At 62.4% G+C, this 13,479-nt stretch overlaps 3 protein-coding genes across 6 annotated transcripts; all 3 read right to left on the bottom strand.

Annotated features, from left to right (window-relative positions):
- Nucleotides 1–669: 669 nt before the first annotated feature.
- On the bottom strand, nt 670–2,861 carry ERFE (erythroferrone). Of its 2 annotated transcripts, XM_063339270.1 has the most exons (6): nt 2,287–2,849; nt 1,920–2,107; nt 1,701–1,809; nt 1,534–1,624; nt 1,334–1,412; nt 670–998 (listed from the first exon to the last, which is right to left on the bottom strand). In XM_063339270.1, the coding sequence occupies exons 1-6, from the start codon at nt 2,648–2,650 to the stop codon at nt 900–902; spliced, it is 930 nt and encodes a 309-aa protein (XP_063195340.1). In that variant the 5' UTR covers nt 2,651–2,849; the 3' UTR covers nt 670–899. The 2 variants fall into 2 exon arrangements, with proteins under 2 accessions (XP_063195340.1, XP_063195341.1); XM_063339271.1 differs by lacking the exon at nt 1,920–2,107 and having other exon boundaries at nt 1,701–1,826; nt 2,287–2,861.
- A 674-nt stretch (nt 2,862–3,535) lies between these two features.
- On the bottom strand, nt 3,536–8,983 carry KLHL30 (kelch like family member 30). 3 transcript variants are annotated; one of them, XM_063339268.1, is made up of 9 exons: nt 8,372–8,981; nt 6,887–7,313; nt 6,473–6,769; nt 6,215–6,383; nt 5,918–6,004; nt 5,541–5,696; nt 5,255–5,443; nt 4,522–4,667; nt 3,536–3,973 (listed from the first exon to the last, which is right to left on the bottom strand). In XM_063339268.1, the coding sequence occupies exons 1-9, from the start codon at nt 8,854–8,856 to the stop codon at nt 3,722–3,724; spliced, it is 2,208 nt and encodes a 735-aa protein (XP_063195338.1). In that variant the 5' UTR covers nt 8,857–8,981; the 3' UTR covers nt 3,536–3,721. The 3 variants fall into 3 exon arrangements, with proteins under 3 accessions (XP_063195338.1, XP_063195337.1, XP_063195339.1); XM_063339267.1 differs by having other exon boundaries at nt 6,215–6,377; nt 6,473–7,313; nt 8,372–8,983; XM_063339269.1 differs by lacking the exon at nt 8,372–8,981 and adding an exon at nt 7,621–8,221 and having other exon boundaries at nt 6,473–7,313.
- Nucleotides 8,874–11,702, bottom strand: LOC134517872 (espin-like protein). The gene is made up of 5 exons (XM_063339859.1): nt 11,655–11,702; nt 9,791–9,928; nt 9,538–9,699; nt 8,970–9,462; nt 8,874–8,938 (listed from the first exon to the last, which is right to left on the bottom strand). Exons 1-5 carry the CDS (start codon nt 11,700–11,702, stop codon nt 8,874–8,876), a joined length of 906 nt encoding a protein of 301 aa, XP_063195929.1.
- Nucleotides 11,703–13,479: the final 1,777 nt, after the last annotated feature.

Below are 13,479 nucleotides of genomic sequence, written 5' to 3'. Positions count from 1 at the left end.
GAAAGCCCTCACCAGCGAGGTCCGGCTCAAGGAGGCAGCCTCCCCGCTGCCTACGTGCGAGGATCCCTCGGGGAAGGTGGGGCTGGGTGCAGTTTGGGTTATCTTGCAGTGCTGCTGGCACAGCTTGCCCGGTGGTACATGCTACTAAGAAATGAAACGTGTGGCCGCCTTGCCCCACGCCCAGCCTGCCCGGACGCTTCTCTTGCAGCCCTTGCTCAGGCATGGAGCTCTGCGCCCGTCCTCGGCTCAGACGGCTATCGGAGGTGAAGCAAGGAGCAGCGTATCTGTGCTGGCCACGGGCAGGGAGTGCCTGGCGTGGAAAGCCACAGGACAGGAATCTGCTCTAATTGAATGCGTGGCATCATTGGAACACTGCTTTGAAGATTAGCTGCGAAGGACATTGGCTTCTGCCAGCAACCATTCACTGCTAACAGACTGCAGGGAAGCTAAAGCTATACAAATATAATCTGGTTTGGGTTGCTGAGAAGCCGGGCAAGGAAATCTGCTGCGAGCGAAAATGGAGGCATGGGGCTTCATCCCAGGCACCAGTACTGGGCATAGTGGGAGCTGAGCCCCACGGGGAAAGCAGCCAGATGCCACGTTTGTCAGCAGCTTTTTCCAAGACAAACTTCCACCCCTAGCCTTTAGATAAAAATGAACTCCTTTAGCTTCTTGTCACACTTTATTATTATTTATTATCCTCAACCTTTCCTCCCCGATCTTTCATCCAGCTTCAGATGGTTCTGCAGCATGAACAGTATGGGACCAGCCTGCAGCTCCTGCAGCAGCCAAAGGTCTTCCCTGGGCTTGGTGCCGAGCAGGGGAGGTGTGATGGTGGGTGGCAGAGGGAACCTGCTCCTGGCACAGGTTCAGCTCCCTGCGTGGTGCTCAGCACCTTTTCATACCCCTATCAGAATGGCGCTGAAATCAGAGCCGCTTTGAACAGTGAGGGGAGAGTCTGCAGCGTTGTCCACGAAAACAGAGGCGTACTGCCCAACCTGGAAGGGAGAGAGGGCTTAATAGGGCCGGGACACCTCCTCCGGGGACTGGGCACAGCCTGGCAGAGCAAAGGAGAGAGCTCTCCCCTGCACGCAGAAGTTAAGTGCTGGAGGGGCTTACCCCTCTTCCTTCTGGGGAAAAAGACGATGTAGAGGCTGGGAGGGCAGCCCAGCCATGGTATGTGCTGCAGTGTCCCAGTAGACCTCATGTCCCCGAGTGTCCTTTGGGCTCGGAGATGGGCTGAGAAATAGACTCGGTGCCCAGCCCTGGAGTTGGGGACATGGAAGGCACCTTCCTGCCCGGCACAGACCTCAGCAGAGCCGGCACTACTAACCTGCAGGTAAAGGACTCCGGTGACGGAGATAGTGAAAAGGCCAACGCCACTCTCCAGCCAGGACACCGTCTCCAGATTGCTGCAGAAGAGGGAGGGTGGTGCTAGGGAGAGGACGTGCCTCCTTCCCTTGGGGATGCTGGACTCCATCCTCCCTCCCTGGCCCGGGGTCCCTCTCCCCTCCCGGCTCTGCCCTGCTGTACCTGTTGTGCTGGCAGCGGGACTGCACGCAGACCAGCGCCCGCAGACGATTCCCCCTGCACGGCTGCCACTTCCTCCGCTGCTCTCTGCGCACTGGGACAGAGGGGAGGGTGAGAGCCATCCCCGACCTCCCCAGCCGGGGGGGGCCTGTGGGATGCTGGGGGCTCACCGAGGTGCAGTGTAGCGGTGAAGGCGTAGTACCCGGCGATGGGGGCTGTGTACTGCCCACTGGTCAGGTTCAGCCCCGAGCCACGGCGGAACATCCCCTCCCTCTCCGGCTGGGGATGGGGAAAGGCTAGGATTAGAGAATGAGCCTCTGTGCCGGGGCAGGTGCCCCCATAGGCAGAGGATGCTGCTGGCAGGAAGGGGCAGCAGGCTGGGTGCTCACAATGTAGTAAAGCTGCAGCTCCCGCTGTGCTCTCTGCTCAATGGAGATGTTTTCACGCGTCTGGCAGCGGAAGGCTGCTTCCACGCGACGATGGGACCCGGCCTGTGGGTTACCTTCCCCGCTTTCCTCCTCTTCCTCACGCCCTTCCCAGGCCTTCCTGCGCATCTTCGCCTGCTCCTTCACCATGGCTGATCCGAAAACCAAACCGGGGCTTGGCTTCAGGAAGGAACTTTGTCTTTTTCCGTCCCCAAGATGAGACAGCGCCTGGCTCTCCTGCCCAGCCCTGCAGTGCCTCATCCCCGCTATCTCCTGCTCCTGCCCTGAGGCTCCCCCCCGCCCTGCGGCACTGCCCGGCGCCGGTGGGTACCTTTCAGCAGGAGCTGCAGCTCTCTCAGCAGCTCTTCCAGCACGGCGAGGGTCCCGGGGGGCACAGAGGCAGGGCCGGGCACACCGACTTTCAATGCAGCCTGTGCCGTGCCAGCCCCTGTCCCATCCCGGACCGTGCCCGTCCTGCCCCGGGCCCGGCTGCCCCTCGCCCGCCCAGGGCTCCCGGCCAGCAGCATCCACGCACGACGGGGGTCCACGCCGCCGACCCGGGGGGGGGCAGCGCCCGGCACCCCGCGTCCCGCCCCCTCCGCGGCTGCTGCCGGCGGCTGGTCCCGGGCCGACCCCGGGGAGCCGGTGCCGGCGGCGGCGCAGAGGAGCGCCAGGCACAGCTCCGGCAGCCGCATCCCGCCGCCGCTACCGAGAGGGCGGCCCGGGCCCCGGCCCCGCCTCGGGGCTGGGGAGGGCGGCGGAGGCCCGCCCCGCTGCCGGGGCTCGGCCGCGTCCCGCTGTCCCCTTGCGGGCCGGGGGGGACCCCCGTGGGGAGAAGCCCGCGTAGCCCGTGGGGAGCAGGAGCGGGGCACGCTTCCCCCTAACCCGTGGGGCTTCCCGCCGCGACCTGCAGAGCTCCTCGCTGTACATGTTTAATGCTTCAAAAATAATAATAATAAAAAAAAATCTAACACGGAAGAAATTAATCATCAGACGGCGCTGTCAGAGCTGCGACATCCCAGCATGGCGGTTGGACCGACTGTTGGGGAAGCATCGCCTTGGTGCTCTCCCCATCCCAGGGCATCCTCTGCCACCAGCAGAGATGGGGATGGGGCAGGAGGCACCGCCTGATTCTGTGCCAGGAGGCACAAGGGGCCACTGAGGCGTTGGCTGCTTCACCGTGATCCTCGGGTCACTTCCCAGAGAGAGAGAAATAGGATGAAGCACCCCACCACAGGCTGCCATGCCACCCGAGGAGACAAAGCATTCAAAGGCTGGTTTATCTCCTGGGATTCTGCTCCACAGGGCGCAGGAGCAGGTCTGACAATTCAAGGTGGGCCAGCGAGGTGCCAGAGAGCTTTGGGTATCAGGAAAGAGATTCTACCAATTCCCCTTGTGTTTCCCCATACTGGATGGCAGTGTGATAGGGAAAGGGGCCATGACCATCAGGCAGCAAGGCCAGTCTCTGGTGGGATGAGCAACAGTTTGGGAGGCCTCGAAATACCCTAAAAGCTTCAGGGTTTTGGAGTGGGAAAAAGGCAGTACTTTAAAAAAAAAACAACAAACCAACCAAACAAAAAGAGAGCAATAGCCAAAGCGTGTTTATATGGAAAAGCCTTTTCCCCGTGGTGGTGATGGGGGAACACACTCCTGATGCCCCAGCCAGCCTTGCAGAAGGGTTTCCATCTCCCCCCCAGCAGAGCTGAACCAGCAGCAGGGAGAGAAGTGAGAGCTGCGCAGGGTGACAGGCAATGCTGTGGGTCGTCCTACCACCCATGGTCACCCTGGAAAGCCTCCGTCCACTTGGAGGTGTCCATGAAGATGGAGGAGGAGCTGTGGAAGAGCCAGAGGCAGGGCAGGGAGCCTTCCTGCATCCAGAGGTCCTTGGTGCAGTCATACACTTCCATCTCCACCCGGTAGTCCCCGTCCATGCCCTTCCAGTGGCCACCGGTGACAAAGAGCCGGTCACCCACCGGCACCATCCCGCCATTCTCATGGAGTGTGTGCAGGAGCTGCACCTGTGTGAGTGGCAGGGTGAGATGCAGAGGGACTCACCCCACCCCCTCCCAGGGACCTCCCGCTCCCACCATGGAGGACATCGACTTGAGCAAGCACAGCCCCATGGCCTGTCATCTCTGTGAGGTTCGGGGGCCCCTGGGGCCATGTCTTGCTTTCAGCAGCATCCCCGTGTTGTGCCTGTATGGGACCAAGATTTGGGGTGCTGTGGGGAGCCTGGGGGGGTTGGAGTGGACAGGCAGGATTTTGCTGGAGTGCGCAGGCAGGAGCCTGGGAAGGTGGTGCTGGAAAAAGTGGGGTTTCCGCAGTGTGAACACTGCTTAAAATCAGTAACTCAGTGCAAAAGCCATGCTCCTAGTTGCGGGTGTGATGGGGGAGCAGGGAAGGAAGGACTGGGGTGTCTTCAGCTCCGCAGCGGGTAAAGTGCCAAGAGATGAGCAGGTGGGAGGGAGAGGGAGCGTGAGGGTATGGTTGCGGGGTGCTGGTGGGGAGGGAAGAGCTGTCCCACCTCCCCAGGAGAGTGATTGCACCCAGCCCCACATCCTGCTACCTTCTGCCAGATGTTGGCCTCTGGGTTGTACACGTGGACCTTCTTGGTGTTGTCCCCGATGAGGTAGATGAGCCCGTGCAGGGTGGCACAGCGTGGGGCCGAGAGGTACTTGGGGATGAAGGGGGACGTGATCACACTCCACAAATCTGCAAGGAGCAGCGGTCAGCAGTGCATCCCACCCTTGGCTCTTGACGCAGCTGCCAGGGGCTGAAAAAAGCACTGCCAACCCCAGGACTATTTAAGGGGGAGTTTGAAAGGGAAGGGAGGGGACAGAGCAGCCAGGCAGGGTGGCAATGCGGTCCCCAGCCCAGACGAGGCTCTTGCACAAAACAAAAAAAAGGTGGAGGGGATATTGTTTGTAGCGGTGCTGTGGGATGGGGGAGACCGCCACGGGCTTTGCAGAGGCTGCCCAAGGAGGTGGCGTTGTCACAGAGGTTTAGTTTCTCCCTGACACAGGCAGCCTCCCCTACCCGTCTGCCCCAGGGATCCCACTCCACTGAACCGCAAGTCCGGGCTGTACTGGAGGTCAGCAGCTGAGGTCCATGCTGCCAGCAGCTGTGCTCCTGGCTGGCTCCTGGCCCTGTGCTGCAGCTGTCACCAGACCCCGGTCGCACCTGGTTGCACCCCACAGGGCTGTGCCTGGCGGCACAGGATGTGGCCTGCTTGAGGGTCCCCCCCAGTCCTGCTCCCTGGGAAGGCATTGGTGGGGCACGGCGGCGGGGCCGGCTCTTACCTTGGACAGGGTTGTAGCACTGCAGGGTGAGCGCGTTGTACTTGACGGCACAGGAGCCTACCAGGTAGAGCTTGCCCAAGCAGCTGGCAGCCGCAAAATTGCTCACGTACTTGAGGGCTGGGCTGATGGCACACCAGCTCTTGTTGTAGGGGTCGTAGCGCTCCACTTCCACCACGTCCACCGTCGTCCCTGCAGGGTGGCGGGATGCTGCAGCCACCCCAGTGCTCTGGGGGACCCATGGACCCCCCCCACCCCAGCAGCACCCACACGGTCTTCGCAGCCTTACCCCCAATGACGTAGATCTCACCGTTGAGAACAGCACTGGTATGGTTTGTCCGGGCTCTCAGCATGGAAGCGATGGGCTTCCAGGCACCGTCCTTGGGGCAGAAGCGCCAGGCCTGGGTTGTCGACCATGTGTCGTTCTGGGACCCCCGGGAGCCGCCTGGAGAGGGACAGGTCAGGCGGGCCACCCCCTCCGAGCGCAGCCGTCCCTGGGCATCCCTCACCAGCGGATGGATCCGCTCAAGAGGGCAGCAAGGAGAGGGCTTTGCTCAGAGAGGAGGGCAGCCCCTGGCCCCATGCCAGCGCCCACATCTTTGTCCCCCATCCTCCATCCCCGGTCCTTGGGGACCCCCACTCCGCACCGGCAGCCCCAGCACCTACCTGTGACGTACACGTCGTTGTTCAGAGCCACCAGGGAAAAGCCCCATTTGTTGTAATCAGGGAAGTCAGGCAGAGCCATCCATCGCCCTGAAACCCAGCAGAGCCAAGTGATGACCACCTCCAGCCAGCAATGACGCTTTTCAGTCAGCCCTGTTACGCTCTTCCTTCCCCCCTACCCCAGTGCCCCTCCTGACACCAGGAGGGTGTTTGGCAAGAGGTGGCTTTGGGGTAGATGGGAAGTTAATTAACATGCAGGAGGAGGTGTGCGCTTGCTTAATCCCTGCCACGGGCACTTACTGGTTTTGGGGTTGTAGAAGGCAAAGTTCCTGGGAGCAGCCGGCATCTCCAGCCCCCCATCCTCATCCTCGCTCTCCTCCAGCACACGGCCACCAACCACCACCAGCACCTCCTCCAGCTTCTGTGGTAGGGTCGGGAGGCTCTTCCAGGCACCGGCATTGCTCTGCCCCTGACAGAGAGGCCGGGCAGGACTGTCAGGCTCTGGGCTGAGCCTCCTTCCTGGCTTGGGGGGTAGGATTTGGGGCAGGGGATACCCACCATGGCACGGGATTGGGCAACGAGGGCCTTGCTGGCATCCGAGTCACGTACGAGGGGCTCAGTGGCAAGCAGGTTCTGCAGGTACTGGTCAGGCAGCGAGACAAGGTGGGCCAGCTCCAGCAGCTCAGGCAGAAACTGGGCTCGGGGCCCCGGGTCATGGCGTACCCAGCGCAGCACAGCCTCAGCCAGGCTCTGCTCCTCCTGCACCTGCAGCTGGTCATTGGAAAGGTAGATGGCCAACCTCTCCTTGGAGAGCTGAAGGAACTCCTCCTGCTGAGACACAGCTTCAAAGTTCTCCTGCAAGAAAGACCAGGCCTTGGAGGAGACCTCGGGACAGCCATGGCTCTCGCCGAACTCACAGATACCTAGGCAGTTGGTGGCATCCATCTGCTGCCGGAGGTAGCGGCTGCAGACCTTCTGGACAGTGGGGAAGTGGAGCTGGCTGGAGGTCCGCATCAGTCCCTCCACGTTGCCTTGGTTGATGGTGACCTTTCCTGTGTAGGCGAAGTCAAGCAGCATCTCCAGCGCGCCGGGGTCCACCTCCTTCAGCTCTACCCGCGCTGCAATGCTCTCGGCAAAGTCGCCGGAGAACATGGCATGGAAATAGTGGCTGCACAGGGCCAGCACACCGCGGTGGCAGGGGAACTCCTGCCCGCTTGCCACCAGCGTCACATCTGCCAGTTTGGGGTTGGCGCGCAGTCGCTGCAGCCCCTCCAGCACGCCCTGGGCATGCGAAGGCAGGCAGAAGTCAAAGTCGTCCATGTTCCTCACCATGGTGCTGGGGATGGCCACAGGGCCTTGCCGGCGGACAAAGCCCAAGCAGAGTGTGGCGAGGGTGTCCCTGCCAGGAAAAGGCGATGACATCTCCCTCTCTCTACTTCCCCCCCTCCACCACCCCCTCCCAACCGCGCCTTCACAGCGCCCGATTTACAGGCACAAGCAGGGGGACAACGCTCCCTGCTCCCTGCCACCCCCCGCTCCCACTTCCACGGGTGGCTGTGGTTTCTCCTCCTCCCCCACGCTCCGAGCTGCGCTGCTGGAGCTGACACCGACTTTTTTTTTGGGGGGGGGTGGGGGGGGTTAGAGGGATGGCGGTGGTTTTGGGGCTTGGCTGAGCCCCGCTCCAGCTCTCTCCCTCCCACTCTCACCTGGGCTCTGCAGCCCTCCGTCCGGCCCGCCGCAGTCCCGGCACTGGGGAGGGACGCCCCGGCGCGACACGGGATCCAGCCGGGACAGGGAGGGACACACTATTTTTAGGAGGCACCGGGACACCGCTCCCTGCTCTTAAAGGCACCGTACGGGCAGAGCTGCCCGCTGCTGCCCATCCCCATCGCCCCGCGGCTTTGCTGCTTTTTGGAAAGCATCCCTCCGCCGCCAGCCGGGCACCGCAAGCCTGGGAGAAAAGGGCTCCCCCCAGCATCCCCCCCCCCCTCAGCCCCATCGGTCGCCAGGGGTCCCCGCGATGTCTCTCCTCCCCCCCCTGCTGCGGCTGCTGATGGCGAGTGTTAAATATAGGGTGTTATCTCACTCCTGGGTGGACACAAATAAACGGTGGCAGCCGCCTCACCGCGGGGGGCGGGAGGCCGAGACTCCGATCCCGGGGCGGGGGGAGGAGGGGTCGGGGTGCCGGGGTGGTTCCCCTCCGCCCAAAAGCTTTCTCCATCTCCTCGGGAAGCCTCGCTCAGCTCGGACAGAACCGAAAAGGCGTTTATTGCAGCCCGCGGCTTCACGCAGCCCTCCGCCCTCCCCAGCGACGGGCATCACTCCTCCAAGCTGAAGATCTCGGCTTCCTTCTCCTTCCAGAAGGCGAAGCTGCGGTCCATGTAGCGGCAGATCTCCTCTCCCTCTCCCCTGGCCTCCCCTGGCCGCCGGGCCGGGCTTTTGGGGGATCCGAAATACCTGTCCTTGATGTCGTCGAAGCCGTCCCGCCAGCCTCGCCGGCCGGCGGCGATCTCGTCGGTGACGGCGCGGTGGAAGGAGCGCACCGCCCGCCAGCCGTGCCGGCCCAGCTGCTCGAAGACCTCGAAGCAAAGGAGGTGGCGGCCGCGGCGCTCCTCGGGAGGCAGATCCTGCTCCAGGATGCGGAAATAGCCCAGCATGAAGAGCTCCAGCGACAGGCTGTCATAGTCGGCCGGGCCCCCCCCGGCACTCGCCACGAACTGCTCCGGAGACAGCGGGGCGCGCCCGGCGGCGCGGGGCGGCGGTGGCGGGGGGCGGCGGGAGGCGGCGTCCCGCCAGCCTCCCAGAAGCCGCTGGATGGCCGCTCTCTGCCTCGCCAAGCGGGCCGCACCCCCCTCCCCGGTCCCCGCTGCCTCCCGGGGGTCCCCGGCGGGCGGCGGGGGGGGCCCGTAGGCGGACCGTCTCCAGTGGCTCAGGAAGAGCATCACGATCCGCTCCTTCCTCAGGCTTCCCCACTCCGGCCCCGGCCCCGGCGAGCCGCCGCCGTCGGAAAACGCCTCCTCGCAGCTGATGCCCGAATCGCTGGCGGCCTCCGCACCGCTCCCCCCGGCCGCCTTCCCCTCCGCCACCCCCCAGGCGGGCTCGAAGGCGCCGCGGAGGCTGCGGACGCAAACCCCGTACTGCCGAATCTCCCGCTGCGCCAGGCTGCCCGACGGCTCCCGCGGCTGCCCGACGGCGGCGGCGGGGGGAGCGGCGGCGGCGGGGGAGGCCACCCGTGCCCCCTCGGCGTGGGCCAGCAGCGCGGCCAGGCTGCTGACGGCGCCGGCCAGGCGGCCGCACCACAGAGGCAGAGGCTGCCCGGGGGCGGGCGGGGGGCTGCGCACGGTGATGCTGAGCAGCGGGGCGGGCAGGAGGGCCCGCAGCTCCCGCGCCAGGCGCCGCAGCTCGCCCTGGTACGCCTCTCCCCGCCGCCGCAGCCGCAGGCTCTCCACTGCCCGCTCCAGCTGCTGCAGGTCCGCTTCGGTCAGCAGCTCCCCGAACGGGCCCAGCACGGCCTGGCGGGAGGGCGAGAAGCGCCAGCAGCCCGCGTCCTGCGGAGTAGGCGCCGTGAGCATCCCCCCGGGCCGTCAGCCCCGTGAGCCCCCCACCCCCGGGACGCCCCGTACCTGGCCGCCCGCCGCCTCCTCGTCTGCCAGCCGGGCCCGCAGCCGGCGCACCATCACCTGCCGCTTCCACTCGGGGATGGGGCGGCCTCGCTCGTCGTGCGTGGGTACCAGCGAGTCCGCGTCCACCTCCGTAGGGTCCGGCCCGGGGAGGTCCGCCCCAGCCTGCGCGGGCAGAGTCACGGGGAGCTCGGCGGGGAGGAGGGCGGCAGCCGAGGGGGCGAACCGGGGGCCGCGGGCGGAGCCAGCGACCTACCGGATGGGCGAAGAAGGGCGCCGGGATCCTGGCCCGCTGCGAGGGCTTACGGAGCTTCAGCTCGGCTGGCACCGACCTGCCGGGCTCCATCCCCCGCCGGGCCGGGCGGCTGCCGGGGGGAAAGGCGCAGGCCTCCTCCTGGAGGAGGGCAGGGAAGGGGAGATGGGCCCCCAACACCCCCGGGCCCCGGGTGAGGGGTACCCCGTGAGGGGGTACCCCGTGAGGATGCCCGGCACATCGCTCCGGTCCTTGCGGGGAACCCTCTCCAGGAAAGACCCACGGGCGGGGATTTCCTTCAGAGGACGGGAGGGAGCTGCCAAGTTCCCCGTTGTCCCCTCCACCCTCCCGGGGCACGCCGCGATGCTCTCACAACCGAGGACCGAGCCCGGGGGAAGACGGGCTGGCTTTCCCCGGGGGATGGGGGTGCTTACTGCCCTATGAGGGCCTTACCTGCCTCGGGGGGGCTGAGCCGGCCGCCGGGGAGAAGAGGCACCCGGGAGCCCCCCTGCCGAGTGCAGGGGGTCGGGCCCTGCCCTGCCTTGCCCAGGCAACTCCCAGAGGTGGGTGCAGCTGCACCCCCAAAGTCCCCGCGCTGGGAGCAAAGCGCACTGAGGGACGGGAGGCCGGAGGGTCGGGCAGCCCTGGAGAGGGCAGGGGCCACGGCTTTAGTGCTGCTGCAGGGCAGAGAGCGCAGTGAGCATCACATTAATATTTGACAAGGGCATCGAGTGGCAGCGCTTGGGCTCAGTGGGTGGCATCGGTGCCAGTCCTGGAAATAGCAGCTCGGTGGCTTGGCTCCAAGCCTCGTCCGGCTCCTTGGGCCAGTGGAGAATGGTCAAATCTGGTCACAGTGCCTGCTCCCACACATGGCCAGGCCGGGTTTTGGGGACAGACAAAGTGTTTGGAACTGCCTGGCACAGCTGACAGGTACCGACAGTGGGGAATCTTTGGCAGAAGGACATGCCACACCGCTGCCCAAGTATCTGTTACTGATATTCAGCCATGTTTGTATTCCTTCATTCCACCAACATCCATTATATATGTCCAGGATGGATTAGTGGGGCTCGGTTACACATGAGAAATTCCATCGAGGGGATGGAAGAGAATCAAGAAGCAGCAGATCAAAGCCTTTAAACACCGATCACCCGTTGAGGATTCATTACAGATACAGCCTCTTAATCCATCCCAGGCCCTGGTGTGGGCTGACGCCTGGCACAGAGTTGGTTTTGTCAGGGGATGAGCTGACACCACCCTGCAATACAGCTGCATCACCGGAGTGGGTTACACTGACAGCAGCACAATGCCCTGCAATATTGATGGGGGATGTACTATGGAACACAGCCTGGTGACGGAGGCGCCATGCATCTCAGGTTAAGCAGACAGACATTGCGAGCTGTGACACGAACCGCACTCGAGCCTGCTCCCATCTCATTGCCAGCACGGTGGGTGAGGGACAGAGCTTTGCCAGCTACTGGGCCAAGGGGGGATTTTACCAAAAGCCCTGTGAGGGTTGGATCTTCCTCCAGGTATGGAAAGCCGCTCACAAACGTCCTGCCTCCTGCTCCCCTGCAGTGCCGGAGAAGGACAGAAAAGGACACCTCAATGCCCGGCCCCTTTAGGCAGTGCCTGTTGTTGTTGGTTGTTGTGCCAGCACCACACACTTACAGAGTGGTTGGGGTTGTCAGGGACCTCTGGGGGTCATTTGATCCAAGCCCCTGCTGAAGGAGGGCCACCCTGAGCCAGATGGACTTTGTGCGTCACTGAAAAGAGCCAGGGTCCATCTCCTTTGCACCCTCCCTTCAGATATTTATGTATATGGAGAAGATGCCCTGAGCCTCCTCTTCTCCACGCTGAACATTCCCACCTCTCTCAGCCCCTCCTCACTGGAGAGATGCTCCTGTTCCTTCCCCATCTTGGTGGTCCTTCGCTGGACTCTCTCCAGTCAGTTTCTGTCTCTCTTGTCCTGGGGGGGGGACCAACACTGGATACAGCACTCTAAGCACGTGAATGCGGTAACTTAAGACACTTGAGAAAAAACAGTGCACGATACCTCTTTCACCAACATTAAGGGATACAGTGGATATGCAATGTCAAATTAAGTAGCACCTGAGTAGAACAGTCTGATTGATGCAAGTTGTTTGCAGAGAACCCTGAGGTGCTTTGGACATAGTCTATAGTTCCATAGAAATAGTCCAAATATTAGGGCCAAACACAGAATGGCAGGGGTTGGAAGGGACCTCTGGAGATCATCTAGTCCAACCCCCTGCCAGAGCAGGGTCACCCAGAGCAGGTTGCACAGGAATGTGTCCAGGCAGGTGTTGAATGTCTCCAGAGATGGAGACTCCACCACCTCTCTGGGCAGCCTGTTCCAGGGCTCTGCCACCCTCACAGGAAAGAAGTTTCTCCTCACATTTAGGTGGAACTTCCCATGCTCAAGTTTGTGCCCATTACCTCTTGTCCTGTTGCTGGGCACCACTGAAAAGAGCCTGGCCCCATCCTCCTGACACCCACCCTTTCAGTATTTATAAGCATTGATAAGATCCCCCCTCAGTCGTCTTTTCTCCAGACTGAAAAGACACCAGTCCCTCAGCCTTTCTTCATAAGAAAGATGTTCTAGTCCCCTCATCATCTTGGTAGCCCTTTGCTGTCCCCTCTCCAGCAGTTCCCTGTCCTTCTTGAACCGGGGAGCCCAGAACTGGACACAGCACTCCAGATGTGGCCTCACCAGGGCAGAGTAGAGGGGGAGGATGACCTCCCTCGACCTGCTGGCCACACTCTTCTTGATGCAGCCCAGGATGCCATTGGCCTTCTTGGCCACAAGGGCGCATTGCTGGCTCGTGGTCATCCTTTTGTCCACCAGGACTCCCAGGTCTCTTTCCACTGAGCTGGTCTCCAGCAGGTCAGCCCCCAACCTGTACTGGTGCGGGAGGTTATTCCTGCCCAGGTGCTGCACCCTACACTTGCTCTTGTTAAATTTCATAAGGTTTCTCTCTGCCCAACTCTCCAACCTGTCCAGGTCTCTCTGAACGGCAGCACAGCCTTCTGGTGTGTCAGCCACCCCCCCCCAGCTTTGTGTCATCAGCGAACTTGCTGAGGGTGCACTCTATCCCCTCATCCAGGTCATTGATTGAACAGGACCAGACCCAGTACTGACCCCTGGGGAACAGCACTTGTCACTGACCTCCAACTAGACTCTGTGCCCCTCATCACGACCCTCTGTCTTTCAAGCAGTTTTCAGTCCACCCCACTGTCCATTCATCTGACCCACACTTCCTAAGCTTCCCTATAAGGATGCTGTGGGAGACCATGTCGAATGCCTTGCTGAAGTCAAGGTAGACAACATCCACTGCCCTCCCCTCATCTATCTAGGATGACATAGGATGGATATATATATATAGGAGGATATATTCCAAGCTTACGACCCTGGACTTTAGGCATGCAGACTTTGATCGCTTCAGGGATCTGCTGGCCAAAGTGCCGTGGGACAAAGCCCTAGAGGGAAGGGGGACCCAGGACAGCTGGTCAGTATTCAAGGATCACCTTCTCCGTGTCCAGGAGCAAACTATACCGACAAAGAGGAAGTCAGGAAAGAATACTAGGAGACCTGCCTGGGTGAACAGGGAGCTCCTGGACGCACTGTCACACAAAAAGAATCTTTACAAGGAGTGGAAGAAAGGACAGCTAGAATG

Source organism: Chroicocephalus ridibundus, chromosome 6, assembly GCF_963924245.1.
Source record: "Chroicocephalus ridibundus chromosome 6, bChrRid1.1, whole genome shotgun sequence".
NCBI lineage: Eukaryota > Metazoa > Chordata > Aves > Charadriiformes > Laridae > Chroicocephalus > Chroicocephalus ridibundus.
Note: the sequence above shows the minus strand (reverse complement) of the source record. Positions and strands in the feature narration are given on the sequence as shown.